Source organism: Oryctolagus cuniculus, chromosome 16 (assembly GCF_964237555.1).
Source record: "Oryctolagus cuniculus chromosome 16, mOryCun1.1, whole genome shotgun sequence".
Classification (NCBI taxonomy): domain Eukaryota; kingdom Metazoa; phylum Chordata; class Mammalia; order Lagomorpha; family Leporidae; genus Oryctolagus; species Oryctolagus cuniculus.
In genome coordinates, this window is record NC_091447.1 from 67794284 (window position 1) to 67809728 (window position 15445).

The 15445-nt window shown below is 41.8% G+C and overlaps 1 protein-coding gene across 1 annotated transcript; it reads left to right on the forward strand.

Annotated features, from left to right (window-relative positions):
• The first annotated feature begins 1528 nt into the window (after positions 1-1528).
• On the forward strand, positions 1529-14451 carry LOC138843143 (olfactory receptor 7E178-like). Its single transcript, XM_070059335.1, has 4 exons — positions 1529-1997; positions 9199-9362; positions 10638-10846; positions 13506-14451. Exons 1-4 carry the CDS (start codon positions 1529-1531, stop codon positions 14449-14451), a joined length of 1788 nt encoding a protein of 595 aa, XP_069915436.1.
• The last annotated feature ends 994 nt before the right edge of the window (positions 14452-15445 follow it).

Sequence of the window (15445 nt, forward strand, 5' to 3'; positions counted from 1 at the left end):
TTGCCTTTAGGCAGCTGAAGTTAGAAAAATTCATGTACCAGGAAGTGGTGACATAAAATCCTTGAATTATGCATAGGAAGTTTGGGACTCAGAGCTGTCTTTGGACCTTTCCTGATATCACACACCTCAAATAGTTTATGATCAGAAAAACAACCAAGCAGTATTGCCAGGCATTAAATAACACATAATAAAAAATTTAGAAATGTTTAAAGTAAACAGCTCTAATATATAGGCATTTATTAAGATTCTAAGAGGAGCATACAAAGAAACCTGCAGAAAATTTTAAAAATTCAAGTGGTTCTTAATAGTTCACTGTTTCTAATCATTGACAGGTACAGAATGCATTATTGTTCCCATGGCGGTCATCAATTTCACATGACTATGTGTATTTGGCAGTGACTTTAACAAAAATTTGAAGCCCGCCCACGCCAAGGACTAGAGTTATATATTAAATGGCACTAAGAGGCAAAAAGGAGTGAGTGTAAATAGCATAGTGGTTAAGGTGCCACCTCCCGCACAGTACCTAGGGTTGATTACTGGCCCTGGTTCCTGACTTTTGTTTCCTGTGAATACAGATTCTGGCAGGCAGTGGTCAGATGGTTGAGTCTCTACACATGGGAGACCTGGATTGAGATAAAAATAAGAACTCACAATTTCTACCTTGTTCCAGCCACAGCCATCTCAGGCATCTGTGGAGTGAAGCAGTGGATGAGAGTGCATGCTCTCTCTCTCTCTCTCTGTCTCTCTCTCTCTCTCTGTATCTTTCTTTCTCTCTCTCTCTTATCTCTGTCTCTCAAGAAAAGGAGCTAACAATATTAGAATGAGCACACACATCCACAAGGGAGGGAAGTCAGAAAAGTTAGGAATGGGTAGATCCCTGGAAGACAACAGGCACACAACACAACAGCATTTCCTGGTTGTGAAGAATCAGCCTTAGTTTGGAGTTCAGACAATATAGTCACAGCTTTGTAGATGACTTATAAAAATTATGAATGAATGGAATTTGTACCATTGTCTTAGATTTTAAAAAAGGCATATTTAACTGTTTTTAAAGTTCCTTTAATTAGACTGTTTTTATTAAATACTAGATTGCATTTGACTGTGACCATAGACTTGTTAGGTCCAATGTTCTTGGCTTTCTAACATTTGTGAGACTCTTGAAAGCTTTTGCATAGAGAGAGGTAGCACAGAAACGAATCGTAAAAGATCTCAGAAGATTGAGTTTGTCACCATTGAGAAAGACGACAGAATTTGGTCACCAATTGTGAATATGAGTGGTGTCCCCAGAAACTACAAGGAAAATTTGTAACATGAAAAAAATGCATGAATTTCACAACTGTATTCCAACAAGAAAACCCTTTTTCTTTGCCTTCAACTTATTCTGTGAACACTAGAGTTACCCTCATGCTATATCCATACATACTTGACTTGTAGACATATAGAGTGCTGGATGCCAGTTTATCTGTTTCCTTTTACCAGCCCTATTTTCCTTTCCAAAATGACTCCAGGTTGTTTTGAAACATAAAATATGACACAAGTATCAGAATTTCATCTCACGGGCTTCTCAGAAGATCCAGCCTTGCAGCCTCTCTTCTTTGGGCTGTTCCTGTCCATGTACCTGAGCACGGTGCTTGGGAACCTGCTCATCAGCCTGGCCAATAGCTCAGACTCCCACCTGCACACCCCCATGTATTTCTTCCTCTGCAACCTGTCCTTGGCACATATTGGTTTCACTTACTCCATGATTCCCAAGATGATTGTGGACATCCACACTCACAGCACAGCCATCTCCTATGTGGGCTGCCTGACACAGATGAATCTCTATCATCTTTGGATGCATGGATGCTTTGCTTCTGACCATGATGGTCTATGGCTGGTTTGTCACCATCTGTCATCCACTGCATTAACAGGTCATCATGAACCCCTGCCGCTGTGGCTTCGTAGTTTCCAGGTCCTTTGTGGCCAGCCTTTTGGAATCCCTGCTGCAGAATGTGATGGTATTAAAAGTTACCTGCTTCAAAGACGAATGACATTTCTAATTTCTTCTGTGAACCTTCCCAGATTCTCATCCTTACCTGCTCTGACACTTTCACTCATGACAGAGCCATATATTTTGTTGGCATCATATATGGTTTTCTCCCTATCTCAGGGATTCTCTATTCTTACTACAAAATCATTTCCTCCATTCTGAGAGTCCCATCAGCTGGTGGGAATTACAAAGCCTTCTCCACCCGTGGATCTCATGTGACTGTTGTGTGTTTATTTTATGGAACATCCCTTGGGGTATATCTCAGTTCAGCAGCCTCACTTTCTTTCAGGAAGTGTGCTGTGGCCTCAGTGATGTACACTGTGGTCATCCCACTGCTCAACCCCTCTATCTACATCCTGAGGGACAGGGATATCAAGAGGGCCATGTGGAGACTTCTCAGTCAGCAAGCTATTTAGAGCACAGATTGGAAAGGTGGCAAAACTCAGCATCCAGACCCTAAAATCTCACCTGGCTCATCACATCACACGTGAGGTTCTCATGGCTTTCATTCATCTTATCTTGTAACTGAGATTTCCTGTTTTTCTCTTTCTTCATGGAAGCACTATATCTTTACCCTTGCATACCTGACTCATATTGTACCTAGGGAGTCTTCTGTAGCTCATTATGGACCATCAGCTATCCTAGAAAAATAAAATACACTTTTCCTTTTTGTTATTGAAAATTGATATCTTTTCCATAATTTGTATGAACTTTCCAAGCACATTTCCATATGTATCCTTCTAACTTATTTGGTATGGTTATCTGTGAGAATGCATATCACTGCTCCTTTTTATGAAACCCTCTAAGGAGCTTTAAAAGTTCTGATGCCTGAATTTCACTACCAGAGGTTCTGATGTCTTGAACTGATGTGTGCTTGAGTATGATAATTTCCAAGCACCCAGGATTTAAGCTGAAATCTTGCCTCCAGTTCATTAGCATCTTGAATTTCTGTGATGTCATGTTTCCCTTGCTGTTTCCATGATTCTCTTTGCGATTTTTTTTTTGACAGGCAGAGTGGACAGTGAGAGACAGAGACAGAGAGAAAGGTCTTCCTTTGCTGTTGGTTCACCCTCCAATGGCTGCCGTGGCCGGCGCACTGCGGCCAGCGCACTGTGCTGATCCGATGGCAGGAGCCAGGAGCCAGGTGCTTTTCCTGGTCTCCCATGGGGTGCAGGTCCCAAGCACCTGGGCCATCCTCCACTGCACTCCCTGGCCACAGCAGAGAGCTGGCCTGGAAGAGGGGCAACTGGGACAGAATCCGGTGCCCCAACCGGGACTAGAACCTGGTGTGCTGGTGCCGCTAGGCGGAGGATTAGCCTAGTGAGCCACGGCGCTGGCCCTCTTTGCGATTTTTACAGTTTAATTTTAATTTGTGTTGAATGTGTTATAATTGGAGTTCATGGAGCTTCCTTAAATGTATATTTCTACTTCTCTCTTGATATTTGGGAAGCTTCCAATTTCGGTCATTATCTCTTCAAACTGGTACACTTGCACTCTCTCTCTCCTTTCTGTGGATCTCCCACAATAAATATACTGGCCTGCTTGTGGTATACCATAAAACCCTCCCAATAAATAAAAGCCCAGGACCAGATGGCTGCACTGCTGAATTCTATCAGGTATTTAATGAAGAACTAATCCCAAATCTATTCAAGATATTCAAAGCAGTTGAAAGGGAGGGAATCTTCCCAGACTTCTTCTATGAGGCCAACATCATCTTAATTCTTAAACCAGAAAAAGATACAAAGAATTATAGATCCATATCAACAAAATACTAACTAATTGAATCCAACAACACATCAGAAAGATCTTTCATCCAGATCAAGTGGGATTTATCCCTGGTATGCAGGGGTGGTTCAATATTCACAAATGAATAAGTGTGATATATTTCACTTTAACAAACTGAAGAACAAAAGCCATATGGTGATCTCAATAGCTGCAGAGATAGCATTTGATAAAATACAACATCCTTTCCTGATGAAAACCTTAAGCAAATTGTGTATGGATGGAACACTCCTCAACAGAATCAAGGCAATATATGACAAATCCGCAGCCAATATCTTAGTGAATGGGGAAAAGTTGGAAGCATTCCAACTAAGATCTGGAAACAGATAAGGATGCCCATTCTTACTATTGCTATTCAATAAAGTTTCAACCAGAGCCATTAGCCAAGAAAAAGAAATCAAAAGGATATCAATTGGGAAGGAAGAAGCCAAACTATCCCTATGTGCAGATGACATGATTCTATATATAGGGGAACCAAGGACTCAATAACAGACTGTTGTAATTCATAAAAGAGCTTTAAAGTGGCAGGATATTAAATTAACACACAGGGGCCAGCACTGTGGTGCACAGGATTAACACCCTGGCGTAAAGTGCCCGCTGACCATCTGGGCACTGGCTTCAGACCTGGCTGCTCCACTTCTGATCCAGCTCTCTGCTATGGCCTGGGAAATCAGTAGAGGATGGCCCAGGTCCTTGGGCCCCTGCACCCTTGTGGGAGACCTGGAGAAAGCTCCTGGGTCCTGGCTTGGGATCGGCAGAGCTCTGACTGTTGCAGCCATTTGGGGAGTGAACCAGCGGATGGAAGACCTCTATCTCTCTCTGCCTTTCCTCTCTCTGTGTGACTCTGACTTTCAAATAAATAAATAAACCTTTAATAAATAAATAAATAAACACACAAAAATCAATAGCCTTTATATATGAAGACAATGTCATGGCTGAGACAGAACTTCTAAAATCAATCTCATTTATAATAGGTACAAGAAAAATTAAATACCTTGGAATAAATTTAAACAAGGAGGTCAAAACCTCTATGATAGAAATTACAAAATTTTCAAGAAAGAAATGGAAGAGGAGATAAAAAATGGAAAAACTTCCATGTTCATGAACTGGAAGAATCAATATGATCAAATTGTGCATACTACCAAAAGCAATTTACAGATTCAATGCAATACCAATCAAAATATCAAGGACATTCTTTTCAGAACTAGAAAAAATGATGCTAAAATTCACACGGAAACAAAAGAGACCCTGAATAGCTAAAGGAACATTTTAAGACACACACAAATTGAAAGCATCACAATACCAGATTTCAAGACACACTACAGGGCAGTAACTATCAAAACTACCTGGTACTGGAAAAAAAATAGATGTGTATACCAGTGGAACAGAATAGACACTCAAGACATCATCCATGCATCTACAAGCAACATCTTTGATGAAGGAACTAAAATCAACCCCTGGAGCAAGGACAGTCTCTTGAACAATGGTCCTGGGTAAACTGGATTTCCACATGCAGAATTATGAAACTAGACCCTTACACAAAATCTAGACACTTACACAAAGATCCACTCAAAATAGATCAAACACATAAATCTATGACCTGATACCATTAAATTACTACAGATCACTGGGGAAACTCTGTGTGACATTGGCATAGGCAAAGACTTCTTGGAAAAGACACAAGAAGCACAGGGAATCACAGAAAAAATAGACTAATTCTCCCCTGCAATATAAAAGCTCAGTGACATGAAGAGACAACTTACAGAATGGGAGACATTCTTTGCAACTATGCAACAGATAAAAGATTAGTATCCAGAATTTTTAAAGAACTCAAGAGACTCAACAATAACAAAACAAACATCCAGTTAAGAAATGGGCAGAGAACTTAAAAAAAAACAAGAAAAATGCCAGTCTAAGATTTTTTATTTCTTTATTTGACAGGTAGAGTTACAGACAGTGAGAGGGAGAGACAGAAAGGTCTTAGGTCCATTGGTTCACTCTCTAAATGGCCACAATGGCCAGAGCTGCACCGATCTGAAGCCAGAAGCCAGGAGCTTCTTCCAGGTCTCCCATGTGAGTGCAGGGGCCCAAGGACAAGGGCCACCTTCTACTGCTTTCCCAGGCCATAGCAGAAAGCTGGATTGGAAGAGGAGCAGCCAGGACCAGAACCACTGCCCATTTGGGATGCCGGCACTGCAAGCAGAGGGTTAATGTACTGTGCCACAGTGCCGGCCCCTAGACTGGCATTTTTCAAAAGAGGAAATTCAAATGGCCAGCAGATGCTTCAAAGAATGTTCAGGATCACTAGCTATCAGGGAAATGAAAATCAAAAACCACAATGAGGTGCCATCTCACCCCAGGTAGATTGGCTTTCATATAGAAATCAACAAGCAACAAACGATGGTGAGGATGTGGGTAAAAAGGTATGCTGGTCCACTGCTGGTAGGAATGTCAACTGGTACAGCCACTGTGGAAGACAGTATGGAGATACCTCAGAAATCTGAATATAGACCTACCATATGATCTAGTCATTCCACTCCTGGGAATTTAAACAAACCAAAAGAAATATAAGCATATGAAAGAATTATCTGTACCCTCATGTTCATTGCAGCTCAATTCACAACAGCTAAAATATGGAATAAACCCAGATGTCCATCATCACAAGACTCAATAAGGAAATTATTGTGTATATACACTATGAAATACAACACAGTGGTTAAAAAATACCAAATTCCTGTTATTTGCAACAAAACGGATATAACTAGAAACCATTATACTTATTGAAATGAGTCAGTCCCAAAAAGACAAGTACCACATGTTCTCCCTGATCTGTGTTAACTAATAGAGCCTCTAAAAGGTAATCTATAGGAGTGAAACTGACACTTTGAGATGCAATGATTTTGAGCCGCCCTTGTCTCAGCTTTTGAGGAATAGTATGTTTTTTTTTTCTTTATACTATTTGCTGAACTCTTTACAGAGTGTAGAGTAAATCTTATGAGTATAATGTTAATTGAAAATAGATCTTTGTAAAAAGCAAGAATGGGAATAGGAGAGGGAAGAGGAAGAAGGGTGGGAGTGTGGGCAGGAAGGAGGCTAGGGTGGGAAGTATCACTATGTTCTTGAATCTGTATATAGCAAATACATGAAAGTTGTAGACCTTAAATAAAATTCTGACAAAAATCTAAGTACAATTGGAAGTAAAATGAGCTTTTAAGTGATAAGCAAACATCAGAAGCTGCTGGGAATATCTGGTGCATTTGGACCCAGAATGGCTGCCCCTGGTTGTGATGGCACTGGAGAGATTCTGCTGGAAGAAGAGAAAGCAGGTTCACTTCTTTGGACTAGATGACCATGGATCCACCATGGAGAAGTATGGTGGAATAGGAACAAATACACAAGGCAGAGAGAATCTGCCTTTCTGAATGCTCTCCTGCAGGACAATTTGGCTGAGAGCATGATGGTTTGCTAGGTTGTCTGATATGGTGGAGAGAGAGATTAGTCACAGTCTGTGGTTCTCACAGACCAACACCAAAAGCAATGTACATCGCAGAGTGTTCAGGACCACACAGGAGGACAGATCAGCCTGTGTCTTCAGCCTTACAGAATGCTGGTGCCAAGGGCAGGCATTTGAGCAGTTGGGATTCCCCTTGGGATGCCCACATCCCGTACCGAAGAACCTGAATTTGACTCTTGGCTCCTCTGTCAGTTCCCTCTTCCCATTAAAGTGCTTGTTGAGAGCCAGCAGATTTTAGCTCAGGCAATTGCATTCCCGCCTCTTGTGTGGGAGACATGGGTTGAGTTCTTAGCTCCTGGCTTTTGCCTGGCCAAGTTCTGTGGGTTTATGGGGAGTGACCTGCTGACTAGAAGAACTCTCCCTTTGTCTGTCTTTGTCCCTCCACATTTAAACACAAGTGGAGAGTTAATTTTTAAAATCTCTTGATACTAATGCAGTAAAAAATGTGCTTTTGTCAATTACTCCCAGAGTCATCCACATTAGGAGGCCCAGGGCTGTTTGTCTTCCCAACAGTCCTAAGGAGAGAGCCTCAGTTTTTTATTGCTCACTAGGAAGGATGTGGCAATGGGCCCTCACTCCCCAGTCATGCCCCATAGCAAGAGAGCTCAGCCCAGTGTGTTCTATGGGATACAGATGACCCACAAGGCATTTTTCCTCCTACACCTGACCAGTAGGATGGTTGAGATAACTAGATTGACCAGCCCCAAAATGAAAAGTGTCTACCTGAAGTTTACAGTCTTGGTTCATCAGTGGGGGGGGGGGGAATTCGAGAAGTCTAAGTCAGAAATCTGCTTTGCCTTCACACTACTGCTATCTACTATATGACAATACACAAGCTGGAGATGCTTTTGTACATATGTAGGATCTTTCATAAGTTCACAAAATACATATTATCAGCTTATCAGTTAATTAAATTTTTCTGCAAACTTTTTGAAGTATGCTTTTTCACCTACTGCTTCTGAAGTATTGAAGTATAAGGGCAAAGAAATATGTAATTATCAATAGTTTTGTAATCTTGAGTATAATTCAGTAAGAGTCACAACCTAGGCATGAAGACTATTTCAAATTAGTAAAAAGCACATCAGTTCCCAAGACATAAAATACAAACCCAAGCAAAGGCTTAGAAAATGAAATAGGAAGCTCTATTCAGAGACTAATGCTAACCGAGAAAGTGAAAAGAATATCTGATTATTGGTATACAACATACAATTCTCCTGAGGTTTCATGATGAATAAAATGGGTTGGCAGACAAAAAAAAAAAACACCACATATTCAGTTGTGAAATTGAAAACAGAAGTCTGAGTTTTATGTAAAGATCTTGCAACTTGCATGTCAGCACTCAAGAGCACAGGTGAGCTTACTTGTGAACAGGTTCCAGGCACACTTACTTTTCTCATATTCCTCTTCCATTAATATCAGCAAGTCCTTAGGGACTAGGTTAACATGGACTGGCTGGCTAATTGGGAGCTCTGTGCATTGAGCATCCAAGGTCCTAATAATGAGCCAGCACATTCATACCTTGACCCTGCCAGTGGAAATGAAGTGCTTGCACTCCGATTGTGAGAATCTGCACCAGGAGCCTCCAGTCAAAGTCTGTCTCCTTCCAGTCCTCAATACAGAGCCTGAGGCTCCCTCCATTGCACTCCAGGCAGAAGAGGAGCAGCAGAGCCATCACCCATGGTCATGCCTCAGTTGAGACCCAGCGCAGCTCAGTAAGTGCTGAGGGATAGCAGGGAAGGAGGTTGGACTCTTAGGAACATTGTTTTCTCCTCATCAGAAGAAAAGTGAGAGTTGGGATAGACTTAGGGGAGGGAACCAATAAGCAAAGCTTCAGTCCAGATGATTGTGAAGTCTATGTTCTTGATTCTTATAGGAGTCCCAGATATCTCATTCCGAGTTTGGCTTTCCTCCTGTATTAAGTCTTACCTCTTTGGAATCCTCTTTATGACAGCAGCAAATGCATCTCTAAACTGTTCCCTGAACACACAGAAACATGATCATAAAGGTGATGATGAGGATACCAGAGAGCATAACATGGTGGGCGTTTACTTAGGGCTTCCTAAGTGCCAGGCTCTGAACTCTGTTGCAAGTAGGCTGTTTCATTACATCTGTACAATCTCCCAAGTTTTGTTGCATAGAGGAGCTCAGCAATTTTTGGGACTTTTATCTGGTTATTAGGTACAATGAATTGAGTCCCCATCTTTAAAAAAAGAATTATTTTATTTGAAAGTTACAGAGAGGGAGAGGCAGAGAGTGAGAAAGGTCTTCCATCCATTGCTTCACTCCTGAGATGGCCATAACAGCTGGGGCTGTGCCAGGCTGAAGCCAGGAACTCCATCCGGGTTTCCCTTGTATGTGCAGGAGCCCAAGGATTTGGATCATATTATGTTGCTTTCCCAGGTGCATTAGCAGGGAAATGGATTGGAAGTGAAACAGCCAGGACTTGAACTGTTGCCTGTATGGGATGCCAGGTCTGCAGGCTGCAGCTTTAGTCAATACACCAAAGCATGGCCCCTGAAACCACATCTGAATCAGACACAGGGCACATGGCCACCCTACCCCTCTGGTGACCCCAGCAGCAGTTTCACTTTCTGTCCACCGTGCTCCTTCCATGGGCTTCTCTGTCGATTGTGGGCAGTCATGGGTGAAGTGTGGCTTAAGTCAAAGGCTAAGATCACAGGATCCCAGAACACAATAACTCAGAGGAGTTGGGTCTCCTGAGCCCACACCTGGCTTTCACTTCTGCCTCCTTCCTCACCACTCTTGTAATCACTCCTGTCTTCTCAATGAGAGACATAAAATGGGGTGTTGGTTTCCATTTCTGACTGCAGAACTGGAAAGAGATTACCAACAGTCCTCAGAGTTTCCTGTAGTTTAGATCACTGGAGCTTTGCTTAAGTCTTTCTGAGCAGGGGGAGATAATGAAGAAGTTGAATACATCAGTTTCATATGCTGACAATGTAGTGTTGAATCCTATCTGCTCCACTCCAAGTTGTTGGCATCTCTGAGAGTCAGCATTGTCATTTGAGTTGGGACCTCATCCATAGAGCTGACACAGCTCTTGTCCTCCAATGAGAGGACTTCAGAATATTCATGGAAAAATGGAATGAAAAGTATGAATTACTGCTTTTGAAATCCACACATAGATTTTTTTCATAACACATTATTTTCCATACATTATCATTTTTTACAGATTTTTTTGTAAAATATACACATTTTTTGTCTAAAAAGACTTTGAAGCTTCACTATGGCTGTGAACATGTATTTTTGAGAAGAATGATGCACTCCCTTTCATTTCTGATTCCCCTGAAGCTGTACCTGACTTGGCAGAGTGGAGGCATCAGCAATGAAGATCTCTGTTACACGTTCAGTAGACCATCCCATGGCTCGCAATACCTGGCCGTCAGCAGTGTGGCTTTAACACACTGGTGCTTTCTTGAAGATCCCTTTCAGGAAAGTCCCACAGAACTAGACCATAGAATAGCACGTGTTTGCATCTCTGTGAAGGACACATGGATCCTGTAATGGCACTTAATGGAATCTACAGCAAAATCTTTGTTCCTGAGTATTCAAAAATCAAGGCAGAGCTGTGTTTCACATCTAGCACAAATGCACAGAGAGAAGGGGGCAGGCAATCCTTGTTTCCGAGCTGAGGCATGTTCTAGGGTACCCTTTGCCAGCATCATTTATCAACAATTTGCTGTTTCTCCAATTACAGAGTCTGTATTTTGAAAAATCACGATGACCACATGCTTAAGCTCTCATTCCCCTAGATGATACCCTGTCACAGATATGGGTGTTATTCTTCCTACGTCCAGTGGACAATACAATCATGGGGAGGTGGAGAGATTTACACACATGTTGGCATGTATTGTAGGTGAATGATGCTGATTTCCTTACTTCCTCCATACAGCAAGCAGAAATAATATTATGCCAAGTAGAAATAACATTCCCACATAACTTGAAATTTCATGTGATTAGGGAAGGATTACTACTAAATATTACCCAAAGAAATATTTGATGATACATCAAATATATAGTTGATATATAGATGGTATATCAAATATATAGGCAGTATATATTTGGTATATCAAAGATATATTTGATTGTTTTTATTGGGATAGCAAACAGGTGTTGGACAAAAATACACGTGCATCCAATTTTGCTATTCAACCAGAAGTCCTCACTTGTGTGATATGAAGAGAGGGACAAAGATTTCAAAAGCTTGTCATAATAATGCATGTACTAATTAGATAATGTCCCCCCTCCCAGTTAAAGATGTGAAGCAGATGAAATGTTTGAAGTGAATGTACATCCCAGAGGGGCTGAAAACCGAACTTTAGTGCACCCTAATCTGCTTCGGGGGCAGTAGGTGTGTATACTAGATACATTCATGTACTTTTCAGGTGAGTTTTAAAGAAATCTACTTAGAGATGCACAAACTAATACTGACATGAAGGAGCATGCATTGTGGTGCAGTTGGTTGAGCCTCAGCTTGGGAAATTCACATCCCATAGAGGAGTACCTGGTTCGAGTCCCAGTTGCTCTTCTTCTGACCAAGCTTTCCACTAATATGCATGACAGACAGCAGGTGATGGCCCAGTTACTCAGGTTTTTGACATCACATAGGAGATCTGGATGGAATTCTGGGCTCCAGCCTCAGCTTGAGCTCTTGTGGGCATTTGAGGAGTGAACCAGTAGATGGAAGATACCTCTGTTTCAAATATGAAAAAAATGAATCAAGAAAGATAAAAAGAATTAAGAATTTCCTTGCAACAGTCTTATAGGGCAAGCATCCATTTCATGGATTAGGAATCTGCACAAGTATGCTTGCATTATTTCCTGGAATTTGTTTTGCATTTTTTCTCAGTTCAATCCTAGCATATTTTGCTAAAATAATGAACTACAGTTGTCTTAGGGCAGATAGAGAATTACAACCCATGGATAAGGGAAGGTTAATACTACAATATTTTCTTTAGGCATAGGAAGATTGGAACTCAAAGTTGACTTTGTGTTCTCCCTGATAGCAAACACTTCAACTGCAAATAAGAGGGTTTATGATCATAAAATTGTAAAGCAGCATTACTAGGTTGCTATGAAAAAAGGAAAATTTTGAAAATATTTAAATAAGGTACACCTCTCAAATACAAGATAATTTACTGAGATCTTGAGGCAAATACAAAAATTACCTGTTCAAACTTTTGAAAATTCAGACATTTTCTTGTAAAAATCCTTATTTCTGATCCCTGACAGGTGTAGAAATCACTAAAGTTACATTTGTGGTCATTGCTTTTGTATGATTATGTGCACTTAATTAAACCACATTTATCAAAATTTGACCCCCACCAATGACCAGGATAGAAGTTATGGATCACAAAGAAGACAGACAGGAGTGGGCACACAACATGGTTAAGATCCCCCCTCCTACTTAGGAGTGTCTGAGTTTGATTTCAGGCTATCATTCATGACTCGGCTTCCTCCCAGACTGTGGGAGGCAGTGGTGATGACTCAAGTACTTGGGTGACTGCTACCCATGTAAGAGACCTGGATCAAGTTCCAGCTCCAGGCTTCTGCAGTAGTCCATCCAAAGACACTGTAGGCATTTGGGAGTGAATCAATGGTCTCTCACTCTCTCTCTCTCTCTCCCTCCCTCCTTCCCTGTCTGTGCATCTCCCTATCAAACAAAAAGGAGATACAGAAGGGAAAACTAGAAAACCTGAGAATGACGAAACCTCTGAAAGATAACTAACACACAACAGTATTTTCCTATCATGAACGATCAACATTAAGTTAGCATTGACATAATACAGTCCTAGCATTTAGAGCACACTTAAGTCAATGGAATTTGTACCATTGTTAAAATAAGGGTAATTAAGAAGCAGTTAAATATACCTTATTTAGAGTATTACCTTTGAAGGCAAAAGGGCATTGATTATTTTTTATTACATGTCTAGGATGCATTTGACTGTATTCATGGACTTGGTAGGTCTAGTGTTCTAGGTTTCATAACATTTTTTGGTTGCTCCAACAATAGTTCTTTTAATTTTATTTATTCTATGGACCTTCGACTTGCCCTTATGTTATACCCTTGACTAGCTGAATTAAAACTATAGACAAAAAAACTGTAAGCAAGCACTGTGTGCCCATGTCTCCTTTTCCCATCCCTATCTCTTTTTCCAGAAGGAGCACAGGCTCTGTTGAAACACAAAATTGGACGTGTGTCCCAGAATTCCATCTCGTGGGCTTCTCAGAGGATCCAGAACTGCAGTCCCTCCTGTTAGTGCTGTTCCTGTCCGTGTACCTGGTCACAGTGCTTGGGAACCTGCTCATCATCCTGCTCATCATTTCTGACACCCACCTGCACACCCCCATGTACTTCTTCCTCTGCAACCTGTCCTTGGCTGACATGGGTTTCACCTCCACCACGGTTCCCAAGATGATTGTGGACATCCACACTCACAGCACAGTCATCTCCTATGTGGGCTGCCTGACGCAGATGTCTCTCTTTATTATCTTTGGGTGCATGGATGATTTGATTCTGACCGTGATGGCCTATGACAGGTTTGTTGCCATCTGTCACCCACTGCATTACCAGGTCATCATGAACCCCCACCGCTGTGGCTTCTTGGTTTCAGTGTCTTTTTTCGGCAGCCTTTTGGAATCCCTGCTGCACAACTTGATATTATTACCAGTTACCTGCTTCAAGGCAGTTGAAATTTCTAATTTCTTTTGTGACCCTTCTCAGCTACTCAATCTTACATGTGATGACACCTTCAACCATGACATAGTCATGTATCTTATTGGTATCGTATTTGGGTTTTTCCCTATCTCAGGGATCCTCTTCTCTTACTATAAAATCGTGTCCTCCATTCTGAGAGTCCCATCCCCAGATGGGAAGTACAAAGCCTTCTCCACCTGTGGCTCACACCTGTTGGTCGTTTGCTTATTTTATGGATCAGGTTTAGGTGTGTATCTCAGTGCATCCTTCTCCACCTCTTCCAGAAAGAGTGCTGTGGCCTCACTGATGTACACCATGGTCACCCCTATGTTGAACCCCTTCATCTACAGCCTGAGGAACAGGGACATCAAGAGAGCTCTGCAGAGAATTGTCAACAGAATTAGCTAATCTCACTGCCCTTGCCATCCTTGTGCTCCTAGAACTGAAATGGGCAGCTCCAAGAATTCCTGAGTCAGAGTCCTCAGGGCACAGCATGTGAAGGCATCTATCATCATCTCCATGACTTTTGGGCTTCTCTTTACACAAGCATTCTTCTCAACATCACTTTAATGGCATTAGGAGACCCTTCTGGCCAACCACTTTGGCCATAGTCATTCCAGGATCATATGGCTGTGTCACAGGAAGAGAGTCAAGCAGGGGACTAGCAGAGAGTCATGGGTAATGAAGTTTTCCTGCTGGGTTGGGGCTTTTAAAAATATTTTTTATTTATTTGAAAGACAGTTACAGAGAAAGGTGGGTGGGGGAGGGAGGGAGGGAGGCAGGGAGAGTGAGTGAGTGAGTGTGTGAGTGGTCTTCCATCCACTGGTTCATTCCCCAAGTGGCCACACCAGAGCTGAGTTGATCTGAAGCCAAGAGCTTGCTGGGTCTTCCACATGGGTGCAGGGACCCAAACACTTGCCATACTCTGGTGCTTTCCCAGGCCATCAGTAGGGAGCTGGATTGCAAGTAGAGCATCTAGGACTTGAACTGGCAACCATATGGGATGCCAGTGCTGCAGGCTGAGGCTTTAACCCACTGTGGCACTGCGAAAGCCCTGGGTTCGTGCTCTTAAAATCACTACTCTATTTTCCACTTACAGTTTTTTAATAAAACATCACTCATGGTCACTAACCTTAACTACATTGGAAGTGTGGTGCATTTCACTAATCCCTTCTCTCTCCACTCAGGCCTCAGTGTTTGAGAGACCCCCTTCAGTTACCATTTCTGTTCACACGTTTTTCCCTCTTTGCCTATGTCTTGCAGTAACTATTGGACCCATTGCCCATATTCCGTTCACTCCATTAAGATACCTAGATTTGTTTTGTTTCTTGACTGATGAATACATCATGACATGAGGATGAGCTGTGATGGGAGTATTTAAAAATGTGCACAAGAGGGAAGT